Here is a 16894-nt window from a genome sequence, read left to right on the forward strand (position 1 = left end):
AACACTATGAGTATAAGATAGATACATTGGATGAGTGAAAAGGGAGGAGACCACAGGTGGGAAGAAAAGCCCAAAAGTTTGGATGGACTTATTGTACATATAAAGTTAAAAAGAACTGGACCGAAATCAATGGAAGTGGCTTCACTGCTTATGACATCACCTTTGTCCAATTCCGTGATAAGTTTGAACCACAGCTTTTTGGAAACTGCAAATAAGATGTCTTTATAATAGAGCTTTCTTGAAAATCAAATGAGATAAATTTCAAAAAAATTTCTATTACAGAGCCAGCAAATTCATTCATCCATTAAGTCCTTCCTATATCCATTTAGTCAATGTTGATAAAATGTATTTTTGTAACATTGGGGATGCCGAGGTATAAAAAAAAAGACAGACGAACATACCGGAGTCATAGGCTTACTGTGGACAGCAGAATTTTCATCGTAGTGTAGTTCCAGCAACATTAAGATGGTGGCAGCGATAGAGAAATGGGAAGAGAGAGGATAGAGTTTGCAGAACAGTTAACATGATCAAATGGAGTGAATTGAGCCAGTGTAGGAAAGAGAATTGGCAGATTGGATTGGAAGTGTAGGGCGCATCTGGAGCATCGGAAAATGAAATGTCACATATGAGGTGGCAATTGGGTATCCAGAAAATGCTGGAAGGACGGGGGACTAAAAGCCCATTTTGAATCACAATTTTCATGGACACATCACTGGTACAGACAGTGATAGAAGCTTCAGACTTGATGAGGTTCTTGAAAAAAAAAAAAAGAAAAGCAAAATGAGAGCTATCATTTGTTGAACACTTAGAAATTTTCACACTGTAGTAAGTAACTAGCACGAGTTATCTTATTTCTTCCTCACAAATATAGCATATATAATTGCTATTATTATCCTTAGTGTACACATGATGAAATTGTTGATCAACAAGTGACGTGATGTGCCTCAGGTCAAACAGATAGTGTCAGAGAAGGGATTTGTACCTGGGTTTGTCGAACTCCAGAAGATAGAAACCCAAGTTGACCGCAAGCTAAAACTCGGAGGAAGCAGATGGTCAGGGTAGAGCGTGGAGGGATGTTTCAAAAAGTCAAGTATGAGGGTCCCTGGAAGATATGTTTTGTTTTCCAGGTGGGGTTATGCGTGCATGTTTTAAGACCATAGAGGAGGCATGAGAGAGACTGAAATAGGGAGAGGTATAAAACCAAAGACTGAGAAGGAATAGGAAGAGTTTGCACTTCTATAGTCTTTTTCATTTTTCACAGGACGTTCACATCTGTGATGCTAGAGATCCTTTAACAAAAAAAAAAAAAAAAAAAAACCTGTGAAGTTCAAAGGGCAGATGTTGTCCTCACTTTTTTGGATGGAAATCTGGAAGGCACAGAGCAATGAAGTGATACTCCTTCAGTCACGTGGATCTTGATTGTGACAGAGCAAAAACATGTTTCTCGTGTTCCTATTCCTGCATTCTTTCCCTAAGCTTCTGTGACAGAAAGTTCAGAAGTCTACAGCACAGGCACAGAGGCTTTGATTAGTTGGGAGACTTGCTATGGAGATTCCAAGAAAGGTGACGTAATGAAAAGACAGTTTAAGTCATTTTAAACTACTATCGATGACCCACACAATGCCAAGAAATATGCTACTGTCCAGGGATAGTAAAGGTGAAAATGATAGTGCTCTAACCTTAGCACAGCCCCCCAAATAGGACAGGATGAGCAAATGCAAAAGTATGGGAAGTTCAGAGACAAAATGGTTGGAGATATTTTCAGGAGTTTCAAGAAAGGGTTATGTGGCTGAAGCTAGGTTTGAAGATGAATAAAAGTGTGCTATACCCATGAAGAAGTGGGAACACTATTTGCTTGACTAACTAGACCAGCATTTTGTGTTCAGGAAAAACTAAGTAGTTTGTTATTATTTCTGGGTATGTGGCTGAAAGTTGGGGGTTCTAGAGCCTTGGGGTGATAGGAGACAGAGGGAAGGTGCACTGGGAGACACCAGTGTGGATGGTCTTAGAGAGGATGTTAAGGTCTCACCCTTGATGCCAAAATTCCCAAGCTGTATTTAAAAAACAAAACTAAACAGTTCCTGAAGACATTAACATCTTACTAAATGCCTCCCTATATCCCTATATCCTGAGTAGGCTTAGAAAATACTGAATACTTAGGTCTGCTTGGAAACTAACAATGCCACACCTGTTTTAAAACCTCTTAAAAGGCCATGCTCTAAATAAGAAAATCTGTTTTCAGTAGACATTTTTGGGACCCAATATGACATCCTCTTTGCCCACCTTAATTCATTTGCAGGTGGGTTGACACTCCCTTGCAGGTTCATAGTGAGCTAATGCATGCTCAGATGAGTATGGGGGAATTCTTGCCCCCTGGGGTGGGGTGGGGGAACCCTCCATTGTTGAAGTTGGGAGCCTGTGTATAAATGCCCCAGACTCCCATCTTGCAAAATGGCAGTTCCGCAAGGCGTTCCATCAGCTTACTGGAAGCTTTTATGCAATCAAGCCCTCCTGGAATCCAGTAGCCCCTTCTCATTGTCTTCACTCCCTCCCTCCTACCTCCTGAGACTGTCTCCCACACACACTAGATCACCTGAGGCCCTGCTTTTGCAGAAACAAAACAAAGACACTACGACCTTTGTTGAACAAGCCATTGTTTTTACATAAGGGAACATTTTTATTTTCCTAAGACACAAATGTTGCCATGGTAGAATTTTCCCGTAGAGACTTCATAGTTGATTAAATGTTTTGAGAACTGGACTGATATATTAAATAAGAAAGGCAACAAAATATAAGAGGAGACACTTTGAATTTGGGAGTTGGGATATAGAGCAGGAAGTAATGGTTATGTTGTGGACTTGCTGACACTGAAGATGGTAAGAGAGTCACTTGGCTATGTCTTAATATTCTGATTTGGGCGATCTTCCAGAGGCTTCTGCATGTGTCGGAAAAAATGAAGAAAACTCATGGTCATGCACTGAAACACAGGGTTTTGTTTGTTTGTGTTTGTTTTTGTTTTTGTTTTTTTCTTTTCAGAGTGGAGTATGCTTTAATGACATTTTTCAACTAAATGAAGTTCTACCCTTGATAGTAGAAGCTGAATCATTGCATGAGATTCTTCTTTATTTATAACACCTGGTACCACGGAGATGAAGATGAAAACCTTAACCGAACTGCAATTTTGATTTTTATTGCCTTTCCAGATGTTTTCATTGAGTTTTGTTTTTGTTTTTGTTTTTGTTTTTGTTTTTTGTAGCTTTTGTATAGGAGTGCGCAGCTTTCTTTTACTGAAAGCTATCTGATTCTTTCAAAGACAGTCTCATCATTTACACTGTTTAGGCAGTGATTTAATTTGGTAACTACCAACCACTAAGCATTTCAACATTAAACATTAAATGTTAAAGACATTTAAAGCATTATGCATGGTACTATTACTCTGCCTATCTGTGTTCCTTTGACAATGTATTTATCACTACTGGGTAATATTTTGCGTTTTAATTGAAAAGGTAACACTTCACCTCATAGCATCAAATACAATTGAGTTACACAACTAGTAAAGTTCACTTGCAGCTTTCAGTGATGATGATTTTAATAGTTCTCACACTCTAAGTGCAAATGATCATAAGGTGTTTGGAGGCAGAGGTCTAAATTTTTAAGTGTTAAGGCTATTTACTCAGCTGGCCAAAATTTCCGACATATTGCCACTTTTATGCTTCATTTTAATCCTCTTAGGAAGAAAATGGTTTGTTTTATTTCTCAGTCTTTAATTGGCATCTTTTTTTTTTTTTTTTTTTTTTTGGTATTTATGGCATACCCAATTGCACATATGTGTACCTAATTCAACATATGGCCTTTTCCAGCATTTCCCATAAAATGTTCTACACAGAATTCTTTGGTCAGATATGTTTAGGATGCTCAATTCCCATCTGACATTAGTAGACCTCATGAGTGTGTATTTTATATTAAGGTCTCTGACTTATTCTGTATAAAGAAACTCATTTAATTTGGCTTAACCCCGCATTTCCCTAACTGACTTTGGTAGGAAACAAAGCCTTTGTTTGACTCATTTTAAGTCACGCAGAGGTACACTTGTGCACAGTAGCCCTGCGGTTATACTCAGTGACATTTCACATTCTGCTTGCTAGGTGATTACCTGAATTAATCTACATGGAGAAAGCAACACCTGCAATATACAGCAAGTGGAATCAGATTCCAAACTGAGCCCAAGATTGTCAGAAAATCAGAGTCACCCCAGTCTTTTCTGTGTATGTATCACTGGTTTCTTGTGGTCTTGTCTGCCTCTCCACAGCTTGGGGAGATCAGCCTAAAAGTAAAGTCCTTGAGGGGCACCTGGGTGGCTCAGTCAGTTAAGCGGCCGACTTCGGCTCAAGTCATGATCTCATAGTTCGTGGAGCCCCCCCCCCTCCCCCACATCGGGCTCTGTGCTGACAGCCCAGAGCCTGGAGCCTGCTTCACATTGTGTGTCTCCTCTCTGAGCCGCTCCCTTGCTTGTGCTCACTCGCTCTCGCTCTCTCTCTCTCTCAAATAAATGGTAAAAACATTTTAAAAAGTAAAGTCCTTGAGAAGTCCATGGAAAATCTGCTCAATCTAGAATATTAACAGACAGGCATCAAGGTAGTTATTCTATACTCCAGGAATGATCCAGGTGAATGGATGGGAAAGCATTCTGAATAAGGAGTGTACTTCTTTCCTGGCTCTACACATCTCCCTTTGATGCCAGCCTTGGAGATACTGGCCCCATGGTGTGCTTAGAGCTTTGGAATATCTGACTGTGGGGGGTGTGGAGGAAGAGTAAAAATAAAATAAAATGAAATATGGAGAGCTGGATTTTTTTCTTTGTTTTTCTTTGTTTCTCACTCATATTTCCCCAATTCTACATGTACTCATGTGTGTGTGTGTAGTTCTATACAGTTTTATCACTTGTGTAGTTTGTGTATCTGACTACAGTCAGTATCCCCCGACAATGCTTTTATAACCATAACCATCTCCCTGCTCCCACCTTCCCAAACACTGGCCACCACTGATCTGTTCTCTACTTCTAGTTTTTTATTTTAATTAAAAAATAATATCTAAAGGGAATCATACAGCAGGTAACCTTTCAGGATTATTTGGGATTTTTTTTCACTCAGTATAATTCTGGAGATCCACGCAAGTTGTAAGGTGTATCAGTAGTTCATTGCTTTTTATTGCTGCATGGTAGTCCATGATATGTATCTACCAGTGTGAGTTTAACCATTGACCCATTGCAGGACATCTGGGTTATTTCCAGTTCAGGGCTATTGCCTATAAAGCTATATGAACTTTTGTGTACAGATTTTTGTGTGAAGGTATGTCTTCATTTTCTTGGGATAAATGGATGATATGGTATTTGTGAAAACTGCCAAACTGTTTTCCAGAAAGGCTGTAACATTTTGCATTCCCACCAGCAAAGTACAAGTGATCCAGTTTCTCCACATCCTAAACCTTCAGGGTTTAGTGTTGTCACTGTTTATTAGTTTTAGCCACTCGGATATGTGTGCTGTGCTGTCTTATTGAGGTTTTACTTTATATTTCTCCTGAACATCTTTTCACATTCTTATTAGCCATCTGTGTATTCTCTTCAAGGAAGTGTCTGTTCAGGTTGTTTGCCCATTTTCTAACTGAATACTTTAGGTTTTTATTACTGAGTTTTGTGAGGACTTATTTATTCTAGGTACTATTCACTTCCTGGTCAAGTGGTTTGCAAACATTCTTCCCATTCTGTAGTTGATTTTTCATTTTCTTTACATGGGCTTTCCTAAGGCAAAAGTTTTTAATTTTGATAAAATCCAATTTATCAGTCTTCCCTTAATGATCCAGGTACTTGTTAGGTCTTTTGTTGTCAAAAACTCTTTGCTTAGTTGTAGGTCACAAAGATGTTCTCCCTATGTATTTCTCCAAGTTTATATATATATATATATATATATATATATATATATATATATATACACACACACACACACATATATATATCATAAACTTAAATGTAATATATATGTAATGTATATATAATATGTAATATATATACACATATATATGTATATATGTATATATATGTGTATATATGTATATATATGTGTATATGTATACATATATATGTATATATACATATATATGTATATATATGTATATATGTATATATATGTATGTGTGTATGTATGTATATATATGTATACATATATAATATGTAATATATATAATATAATATATATAAATGTAATATATATATTACATTTAAGTTTATGATAAATTTTGAGTTAATTTTTATATATGAGTGAAGGTTAGGTCTTTTTTTCTTTTTTTTTCTTTTTTCTTTTTTTTTGCATATAGTTGTCTAGCTGCTTTGTCACCATGTGATTGAAAGGCTCTCCTTCCATTTAATTGCATCTGCCACTGTTAAAAATCAGTTAAGCATATTTATATGAGTCTATTTCTAGCCTGTTCTCTTCCATTGACCTGTGTACATATTTCTCTGCCAGTACCACAGTGTCTTGATCATTGTAGCTATAAAATAAACCTTAGTATTAAGTAGAGTGATTCTTCCCACTTTATTCTTCTCAGTGAAGACGGTGTTTGCTATTCTCAGGCCTGTGCTTTTACATGTAAAATTTTTAAAAAGCTTGCCAGTACCTTCAGAAAGTAAGAGAACAAATGTTTTAAATATTCTGGAATTTTAATACTAATCACATATCATTTGCAGAGTTCATACTATGTTGAGACTTCCAGTCCTTGAATACAGTATGTATGACTCTCCATTTGGTTACATTTGTTTTCTCTCAGTATCTTGTCTTTTTCAGCGTATAGATCCTTCTCATGTTTTATTATCTGTATGCCTAAGGATCTAATTTTTTTTTGAATGATTGTGAGTAGTTTTGTGTTTTTAATTTTGGTTTTTGCATGCTCAGTGTTTGTATGTAGAAATTGCATCCTTTGACCTATTTAACTCACTGATTTATACTGAGAGGTTTTGTTTTGTTTTTGTTTTGACAGATTACTTCTGATTTTAATTTAGACATGTCATCTGCAAACAGGGGTGGTTTATTTCTTCATCTCCAAACTGTATACTTTTTAATTTCTTTTCCTTTCAATATTGCAGTGGTTAGAATATTAGTGGTAAGAATGGACATCCTTGTCATATTCCTGATGTTAGGGAGAAAGCATTCTGTCCTGCACCATCAAATATGATGTTAACTTCTTTTAGATGCTCTTCTATCTTGTTAGTTTGTTTTTAAAGTCCAGCTAATTAGAGACTCCAAAATAATTTCAGAGTCTGCAAGAATTGGAAAGGAGACAAAAATAAAATTCTTAGATGTTTTTTAATCTACTATTTCTACTAACAAATTCTGGATTTAGTTTTTATTTATTTTGACTCCTAAGCAGAGTTGTCCTAATACAATTCTTGCCAAGAATGGACTACAGGCATCCTTGAGTTTGGGTTACACATGTAACCATCCAATAGGTATTTCAGTAATCTAAAACTTTGTAGACATTTATGCTACCTTTATCTCTGTAGTCCTTAGTGTTACCCCCAAAGGGTGGGAATCTGGCTGTATTTTGAAGGAGGTGTTCTTTTGCATCAGTGGTTTTCCTTTGTTGATTCCTCTGTCTGAACAGAATCTCCCCCTCAACACCCCCACCCTCTGCACCCCATCCTGGATTTGACTGGCTGATTGCTACTCTTTCAAGGCATCTTTTCCGTCTCTCGGTTGAATGTTTGTTCCTCTGTGTACTTACCACCAGAAGAGCAAGGTTCTTGCTTTTGGTCTCAAGTCTCTTACCACACAGGGCTCTCTTTGAAAGGAAGCCCCAGTGATTGGTATTTCAGAACCTAGCATGCAGCAGGCTGAAGTCTTAAGTGAATACTTGTTCAGTTAGTGACAGCTTCACTTTTTATCCCTACTGCTAAATGGATGTTTAACAGATTCTTTATCCCATGGGCATTTTCATATGCTCCAAAAAATTTGAGATATGTTTTTTTTTGTTTATTTGTTTGTTTTTTTTTAATTTTTTTTTTCAACATTTATTTATTTTTGGGACAGAGAGAGACAGAGCATGAACAGGGGAGGGGCAGAGAGAGAGGGAGACACAGAATCGGAAACAGGCTCCAGGCTCTGAGCCATCAGCCCACAGCCTGACGCGGGGCTCGAACTCATGGACCGCGAGATCGTGACCTGGCTGAAGTCGGACGCTTAACCGACTGCGCCACCCAGGCGCCCCGAGATATGTTTTAAGATACTTAATCTGGGTTGAACTTAGTACATCTTAATAGGAAGCCACAAAGTTATATTTTGTGTGCACAAACTTTAGCCAGTAAGGTTGTTAAAACTGCAGATCTCCTTCTAACTGACTAGTTTTAAGCAATTTCCCAGGTATCTGCATTTGTAATAAGGATCGTAGGTGATAATAATGCAGGTGGTCCTGGACCACACTTTGAGTAACATAAAGTAAGAATTCAGAGGATTGTGTTTTAAGGAAAACAAAACTTCATTGTAGTCACAGTTTGCTAGCAACAAAGCCCTGGAAAACATGTTAAAGCCAGTACAGGTATTTTTCTTTGCTATCCCTGATGTATATGCTCCACAAACTGGCTACAGATATCCAAAAAAATAATGTTCTTTGTCCACGTGTAGCATAGAGACTGTTTCAATGCAAGGGTCTAGAGCAATGGGCTCATCTGTTGCACAGTATCAGTGCTTTAGGCAAAAGGGATTTTTACCTTTTGGGGAAAAAAGACGTTATTAGCTTCCATAGAACTGGTTTATCCTTTTGTGCATATTCCAGCTAAAACCAGGGATGAATCACTTCCATGGTGTGAATTTATGTAACAGAACAAAACAAGAATTGGGTAAGAAATAAGAAATGATGATACATACTTGGTTGCCAGAAAATCATTTTTGGATATTATTTTTCCATATATAGGCTACATTCTGATATGAAGTACTCCCCTGTTTAGTCACTGGGAAATATTTGGATGGTACAATTTTGCAGTTCCAACTCAGGTATATTTCAGGAGGCTTCATGTTTTGATTATGTTGCATTTTACTTACACATTGAAGATAATATAATGCTCTGTTGTCATATCATTTTTGTAGGGTAACTTTTGGTTAAAATAAGTCCAGATGTAAATTTTTTTCTTTTACAGGCATACATAGTGAGTTTTGCTGAATAGCTTTATTCCATGCCTATAACCTATTCCATGCCTATTAAACCTAGTAGTTTAATACTATTTTTCAGAAACATTAAAATGAAGCAAATAGACCCTCTTATTTCCTTCTGATGGGCTGATTTTAAGTGCTTAGAATATTCATAACTGCCTACAGTTTATAGTTTTTATCCGTTTGAAGATAATTATTTTGCTTTTTACATTTTCAAGACAAAGTTGAAATTTTCCAGGTCGTGTTCTGAAATACACATATTGCCTCACCACTTAAGTAATTTATATGAACACTTATGAGCTAGGAAATGAGTGTATTCTTTCACAAATTGACGGTGCAATTGTTCTGATACAGAAAGTGACACCATTGAGTATACTAAAAGTGGAATTCACAGTTTTTGGGTTCAAAGAAACAGTAGATTTTTTTCATGCTTTTTATTTCCCCAAAAGGCTTAAGTTTTGTTCAAAATGAGCCAATGAAATTTTCTCCATTCTGTAATTTATGCTGGAGAATAAGAATCAGAATTTGTTTTCCTGGATTGTTACTGGAAGAAATTAAACAATTTTTAAACATAATCACTGGTGGTCATAATAGTATTTGCCTTGATTCTCTATTAAAAATTTGGGGGGAAAAGTCTTTGGGCAGTTATAAAAATTATTTGCATTTTTTTCACAACTACAAATAAAAAGGAGTAGATGGATTTAATATACTGTTATCCTTTGAATTCAACCTGCATGGTAATTTCAGGTGATGCATATCCTGTATAGAACCCTTCAAGACTTAGAACAAATAGACTTGTATCCAGAACCTGATTATTTTCAATTCTTTTTGTAAATAACGGCAATAATTGTAGGTAGGATAAAATTTGTTTAGGCCACTGATAATAAAGTATTTGGGAAGAGAAATTCATGAATAGCTGGCTTTCATTATAAGGTAAAGCTAAACGTCTTCATGATTTGATGCATCACTGTGGCATATGTGGATATTGGTTCATGTATATTTTTGGTTCAAGATATTTCATTTCTGTCTTTGAGTCATATTTTCTAATTACTTAATTCTAATACCTGATTTGTCCTTTGGGGTAGTCTAGGCCATCTGACACTGTTAAAACACCACAGGATTAGTGAGTTTATATTTTTATTGTATTGCTGGGTTTCAAAGAAGCATTAATAAATCAAAACCCTCAATATTCCTTTTCAAAGAAAATGTTCTCCTCTTGAGATTCCTGACAAAGGGTTTTATCGTGAAAAATAAAGGTTTGGCTCTGTGTTAACATTTTAATTTGTATTGTTCTTTCTGAAATTCCTTTCTGTTTTGTTTTCACAATAGATCTTGAAAATTTTAAAACCAAAATGAGAAGTACAGTGTCTGTGCGTGAAGGCCAGGGAGTCGTCCTGCTCTGTGGCCCGCCGCCACACTCCGGAGGTGAGAAGTGGTCTGTTTGTGTTTTTTTATATTCATTGACTAAGTTTCAGTGCAAGACCAACAGCATATGTACTGTTATTGCTTCCCTAAATTACCCTGAGAAAATTGATAGCCCAAGTATTGGATTCTGTCAGCTGAGTTGGAATATAAGAAACTATACAAAAGATAGTCCATCCCGAGAAGTTTATAAACATAATTTACTTCAACAAGGAGTGCTGTAAAGGGAAGTGAGATCAAGTTTGTTTCAATTACCTAATGGTGCTGAACAGTGCTTCTACACCATATCATTTGTTATTTCGTTCTAGAACATGACCTACATTAGAGTCTTTATGGTTTCCCCCTTCTCTCTCTCCCTACCTCTCCCTCTCCCCCTCTTCCTGTGTCTCTCTCTCTGTGTCTCATACACACACTTCAACATGATTAATATATGACATTGGGCCTCTGTATCATGTGATATATGTGTGTATGTATATATATATATCAAAATAACACGTGTATGCGTATTCACGTCATTTTCGTTGGGGCGTTGGAGTTGCACGTTTTATGCTACGTTGCTATAAATTGAAATACTGCTAAAAACTCAGAGTGAAAATGAACTTCAGTACATTTGAAAATAATTTAATAAGCATTGCTCCCTAGCAAGAGCCTGGAGTGTTGGTTTTATTTTGCTCTTGTGCTCACTATTGCAAACTTGGTCACTTACAGGAATAGAGAGGGCCTTATTAATGTATAAATCACTGTTCTTGAAGACACAAACAATTCTGTTCTTGAGAGGATGGGAATTACTGAGAGCTAAACAGGTTAGAGAGAATCTTTCTGGCCAAAGGCAAAACTGAGAAGTCTTCTTCTCATCGTGGTGAAGTTTATTCAAATGAAAATATGTTGGACTTTATTTGTTTTGTGACATACAAACCAAAGTCCTTTTCCCCCAGTGACTTGCCAGTTTTAATCATCAAACCCTCAGTCCAATGAAACAAACATTTGCCATCATCACTCTCTGATCACTTGAAATGTATGAGCCAGCTGGAGGGCTTGATTAGCACACATGATTGCCATGATGTTGGGGGAATGGTTTACATCGGGCTCCCCAAAGTACTTGAGTAGTATATATTTTCTGGAATCTTGAAGTTACAGAGGAATTTTAACTTTGAAGGGAAATAGAGTCTCTTGAATGCAAATAAGAGTAACCGAGCTCAAACCCACTTGAAGAAAATAGGGAATTTACTGACCCACATCACTGGGATGATAAGTTGGCTTCTAGTAGAACTGTGTGGTTGTCACAGAGATGCACTGCCTGGAAAGACTTACTGCCTCACTGTGCCTGGTGGAGTCAGTGGATAGCCTCTAACTCTCAACTCCCTTTCAATCTCCTCAACTATAGAGAGTCACTTGCCCATAATCTACCCCCTGTCTTGAGAGCCCACATCTGGTGACTCATCAGGGAAGGATTGAAGGGTAAGCCTTTTCTGCCCAACATTTTGGTGGGCAGTCTTCCAGAGCCTGCTGCCAGGGTGTAAGGGGCATTGTTGGGCCACATCACACTTGGACTTCTTTCTCTTCCCAGTCCTGTTCCTGTTTCCTTCCTTTTATAAGCTTTGATCATTGATAAAAATATCCCAAACTCTATCTCAGTGTCTCCTCCCTGGGAACCTAGTCTCCCAGTCTGCTGGAGCCACAGGTTCAGCCAGTTTCATGAACAAGTGTCCTTTCTTTGGATATCATGGCCCTGCTTCCCTCAACGTTGATACTATGTAATGTAGACTCCTTGTGGTGGCAAAGGTGGTCTCTTTCAACTCCAAGCTATTGTGGTCCTTAATGCTAGCGATGCTAATGAAGCAGACAACCTGTTGTTCAATGGCTCTTGATTTTAACCCGATTAACCTTATTTAAGAGATTATTCCTGCAGCAGAGGGTCAGGGTCAGCTGTATCTACTGAGAAGCACTTGTATGAAAAAGATGCATTTTCTAAAAGAAGAGAAGGGTTTTGTTAGGAGAAAAAGCAAGGCAATGTATTAGAAACAATGGCTAGAAGTACACCTACCAAGGAAGTATCAAAATAAATTTATTTTTTAAAATGAATATAAAAAACAACTGGAGAATCTTGTCTGTGAGGAGCTTTGGAAATGTTGTCCTGACTTAAGATCCTGACTGAGTGATAACAAAGAAGGGACCTTTCGGTTGACTAACCTGTTGCATGAGACATGCTACAGAAGATGAATTCTTTTCTAATATCATGCACTTGGGGAACTATTGGTGACTTCATGTATTTCTCTTTTTATGTTTGAAGCACACGGGTTGGGGTAACTGTGAAAGTCAAGTAGGCTTGTAGATGAAGAAGGAAAGAAATTTCCCCAGAGAGGCCACGTTAGCCCTCAAGAGCCTAGACCATGCATAGAATTGTAAAGAACTGAACAGAAGCATACCTTCTTTAGTGCTAGATTGTATAGGAAAATGATGAGGGCTACAGTGTCAGAGTTAGATGCTGAAAAAAGAATTCTCATTGATCCAAGTCTGCCTAATGCTAAGATACTCACAATTTACATTCACTGCCCTGACACATTGGCTGGTGAACTCCTTGAAGACAGAGTCCAAGTTGCTCTTTGTTCTGTACCCAGGTGCCCAAGGGAAGGCAACCTTCTTCAGCACATGGGAAAATAATTTAATACATACTTGCTAAGCCACAAAAGGCTGGTTGATAACAAGTAGACAGTAAATATTGGTTGAACAAATGAACACATTCATGGAATGAATAAAGGAATCCTTTTTAAAGATTTGGTCAGTCATAAATGCTTTTTGAGAAATCACGAGTAACTTTGTTTCTAGAGGTATAAGCATCTAACAACCAATATGCCCTGGGTGCCACCCAGACCAGTGCAGGCACTGACAAATGAGAGTGAACTCCAGCCAGAACAGCTGATAATCAGTTCTTCTTCCTATCGCCTATTGATTTAGGGAGTTTTATTCAGTGGAAAGTGTGAGGCAGGGCATAAAACAACTGAAGCTACGACACCAGGGTTTATCAGAACATGTGATATGTGGCATTCATGGCCCATTCTGTGACTCTACAAGACACACACTTGCCCTTCTCTGTCTTACCACCCTGCTCTACCTTCATTCACTTCCCCTTTTTTCATTTTTTCTTGGTCCCTTCTCCATGGCCAGAAATGTTTAATTGTGTTGTCATTTTCTAATTACTAAAGACACCGTCGTACTTACTCATCCACCATATTCCCTACCTGAGGAATACCCTGACATAGTAGGCTCAGAATGGCAAATAATAATCGTAATAGTAAAAACAACAGACATAGTCACAGCAACTCTGTTCACGGAGTGCTACTTAGATGCTAAACAGTGTGGTGGCTCTTTGTGGAAATCATCTGGCAGGAGATTCCTTTGATTAAAAGTATGAAGAGGAATTGGATGAGTGACAATCTAATGTAGAGTCAGAAACTTCAGTCCTGGAGATGCCAGGAGGCTCAGCTCTCACCCAGCCAATACCTGAATGCCTTGAGCCCAAACTTCTTGTTTATAAATATTTTTAATGTTTATTTTTTTGAGAGGGAGAGAGAGACAGAACACGAGTGGGGGAGGGGCAGAGAGAAGGGAGACAGAACTCCCAGGCTCCCAGGCTCCCAGGCTCCCAGCTCTGAGCTGTCAGCACAGAGCCCAGTGTGGGGCTTGAACTCACAAACCACAAGATCATGACCTGAGCCGAAGTTGGACGCTTAACCAACTGAGCCACTCAGGCGCCCCCCCCCCCCCGCCCCAACCTTCTTGTTTATAAATGACAGATGAGGCAGGAGGCCAGAAAGTAAGCTTCAGCCCTGAGTCTCCCAGCTGTTGTTTAGGGCTACAATTTGGGAGTTCGGAAAGTGTGTCTCTGAGAGGAAGCAGTCTACCTAAAATCATAGAACTCTGAGGAAGTAGAATGGCTGACTCCTGGCCGGGCCTCTTTCTATTCTGGCACAACCTAAAGCAACCCCAGTTGCCATTCTCTACATGATGGTGGTACAAAGGCACAGAGTTCCTCAGTGAAAGTGTCACTATCCTAAGCCAAGGGCTTCTGACATTTCATACCAGATGCAGCAGAGTTAATGGCTCTGTTTTAATATTCAAGGCCATTATTTATGTGAGCACAACAGATCAGCAATGCCAAAGTCTCCTGAGCAGAAATCTCTCCAGAGTTCAACCAAATGCCCAACTGAGGTATGTTCCAGTCCAGTACTTCTGAGACTTTGCTTGCAAATGAATCAGCTGGGGACTTGATAAAATGCAGATTCTGATTCACTGGGTCTGGTTTGAGACCTGAGATTCTGCATTTTTAATAAGCTCTCTTCTGAAGCTGATGCTACTGGTCCTTGGGCCACACTCTGAATAGCAACACCCTACCCTGTCTGTTCCATTAGGTGGAGTCCCTGAGGATTTCCTGTTACCTACTTCTGCCCTCACTCCTTCCCTTTTCCCTACCCAGTTTCTTGGCCCAAACACTGGAATAGGTTTGTAACTTCAGAACCAAAATATTACCTCCCCGCTGAGGACATCACTTTTTTTTTTATAATTTTTTTTTTCATTCAAGCCTAGAGTCTTTCTCAAGATGCTCTTTACTCAGATTTATTCCCTTGTTTTGTGGCCTTCCTGGTCTCAAACAGATTTATATGTAATGTCTCATAAACTCTTGTTTTTATGGGGTGCCTGGATGGCTCAGGTTGAACATCTGACTCTTTTTTGTTTAATGTTTATTTCTTTTTGAGAGAGAGGGGGGAAGGGGAAGACAGAGAGGGAGACAGAGGATCTGGAGCAGGCTCTGTGCTGAGAGCAGAGAACCTAATGCTCATGAACAGTAAGATCATGAGCTGAGCTGAAATCAAGAGTCAGATGCTTAACTGACTGAGCCACCCAGGCACCCCAAGATTCAGACTCTTGATTTCAGTTCAAGTCATGATCTCTTAGTGAGGAGATCAAGCTCCATGTCAAACTCTGTGCCGACAGCATGTATTCTGCTTGGGATTCTCTCTCTCCCTCGCTCTGCCCCTCCCCCACTCACATTCTGTCTTTCTCTCTGAGAATCAGTCAATCAATCAGTCAATCAGTAAGTAACCCAACTAACAAACAAACAATAAAAACTGTTTAAAAGTACTCTTTTTTCCTAAGTCCTAGGGGTTAGGGTGCTGTCCTTTTTAATGAAGGTCCCAGAGTCCCGAGCATAAGAAGCAATCATGGTTTTCTGTCTTGACTTCTAACCTCCCAGGTGTGATGTGAAAGGCCAGCCTAACCTCGAACTTGACTTTAGTTTAGATCTAAGAATTCATCGAGAACCTCACACCAAGAACAGACTTCAGACTTTAAATTACATGATATGACGTACCTTAGGTGTTGACGGGATCCATCATCCGTTGGGTGTACTAGTTTCTGCAAAACCCTTCTGGGAATGCCTCAGATCTCTGAGTGTGATGATGCTTTTCCTCTTTGGATCACAATAAGATGAACATAACAAGGCTCAAGGAGATGTCGGTGAGAGTATGCTGTGCATTTTTAAATCATCAACAGATGCAGTATGCAGCTTTATCTTTTCCCACACTGCTTTGTGCCTTCCTCTTCCACAGGGACACTCCAGGAGTCTAAAGCGTCCTACACTGGAAAGGCCTTCCTCATTTCATCATGTGGAGGTCATAGAGGTCTTTTGTTTGGGTTTCAGTTGTGTTTTTCCCATAGTCAGCAATGTGATCTATAAAGGTACTTCACAGCTGTTTACTGAAGGTCGCAGTAGCTGCTCTTACCTTTTTTTTTTTTTTTTTTTTTTTTTTAATTTCTGGCTTCTATTTCTTCTGTTACTGGCCCAAGTAAAATGATGGTAAAATCTCTTCTCTTGTCAATAAATGTTTTATTGTCTTTTGTTTACTTCGGATAAAAATCAGAAATACTCTTCCAAAATAGGCTAGGGAATTAAACACGGAAAGAGCCAAAATCAGGGTACCGAAGCTTGGAAACTGCATATATTATTTATATTCCCTTAATTCACCAATGCAGATAATTTATAAGAAAGTGGCAGCAACCTGAGGCTGCTTTGCTTGAGAGCAGTCGCCATTTATTTGATGCCAATAAGAAGGAAAAACTGTTTCATGGTAGGTGACAATTAGAACTTTCTCTTAGGAGTCCATAAAACTCCTAAGTGACACAGGTCACTGTCACTTGAGAGGAGTCTTATCTTCTACTCATTCTGTGACATTTTCTGTCACTTCCTATTCATTGGCTTCTCTACAGAAAAATCTAGTACC

The 16894-nt window shown here is 38.5% G+C and overlaps 1 protein-coding gene across 1 annotated transcript in view; it reads left to right on the top strand.

Moving 5' to 3' along the window:
* The window catches only part of CNTN3 (contactin 3), a 356028-nt gene that overhangs the window by 186916 nt on the left and 152218 nt on the right, over positions 1–16894 (top strand). The window contains exon 5 of the mRNA XM_086697583.1: positions 10524–10619. Within this exon, the coding sequence (XP_086553709.1) occupies positions 10524–10619 (96 nt within the window). The remainder of the gene's footprint in view (positions 1–10523; positions 10620–16894) is intronic.

The sequence above is a fragment of the Puma concolor genome, chromosome A2 (genome assembly GCF_028749965.1).
Source record: "Puma concolor isolate L17-30 chromosome A2, mPumCon1.1.hap2, whole genome shotgun sequence".
In the NCBI taxonomy this organism is placed as follows: Eukaryota; Metazoa; Chordata; class Mammalia; order Carnivora; family Felidae; genus Puma; species Puma concolor.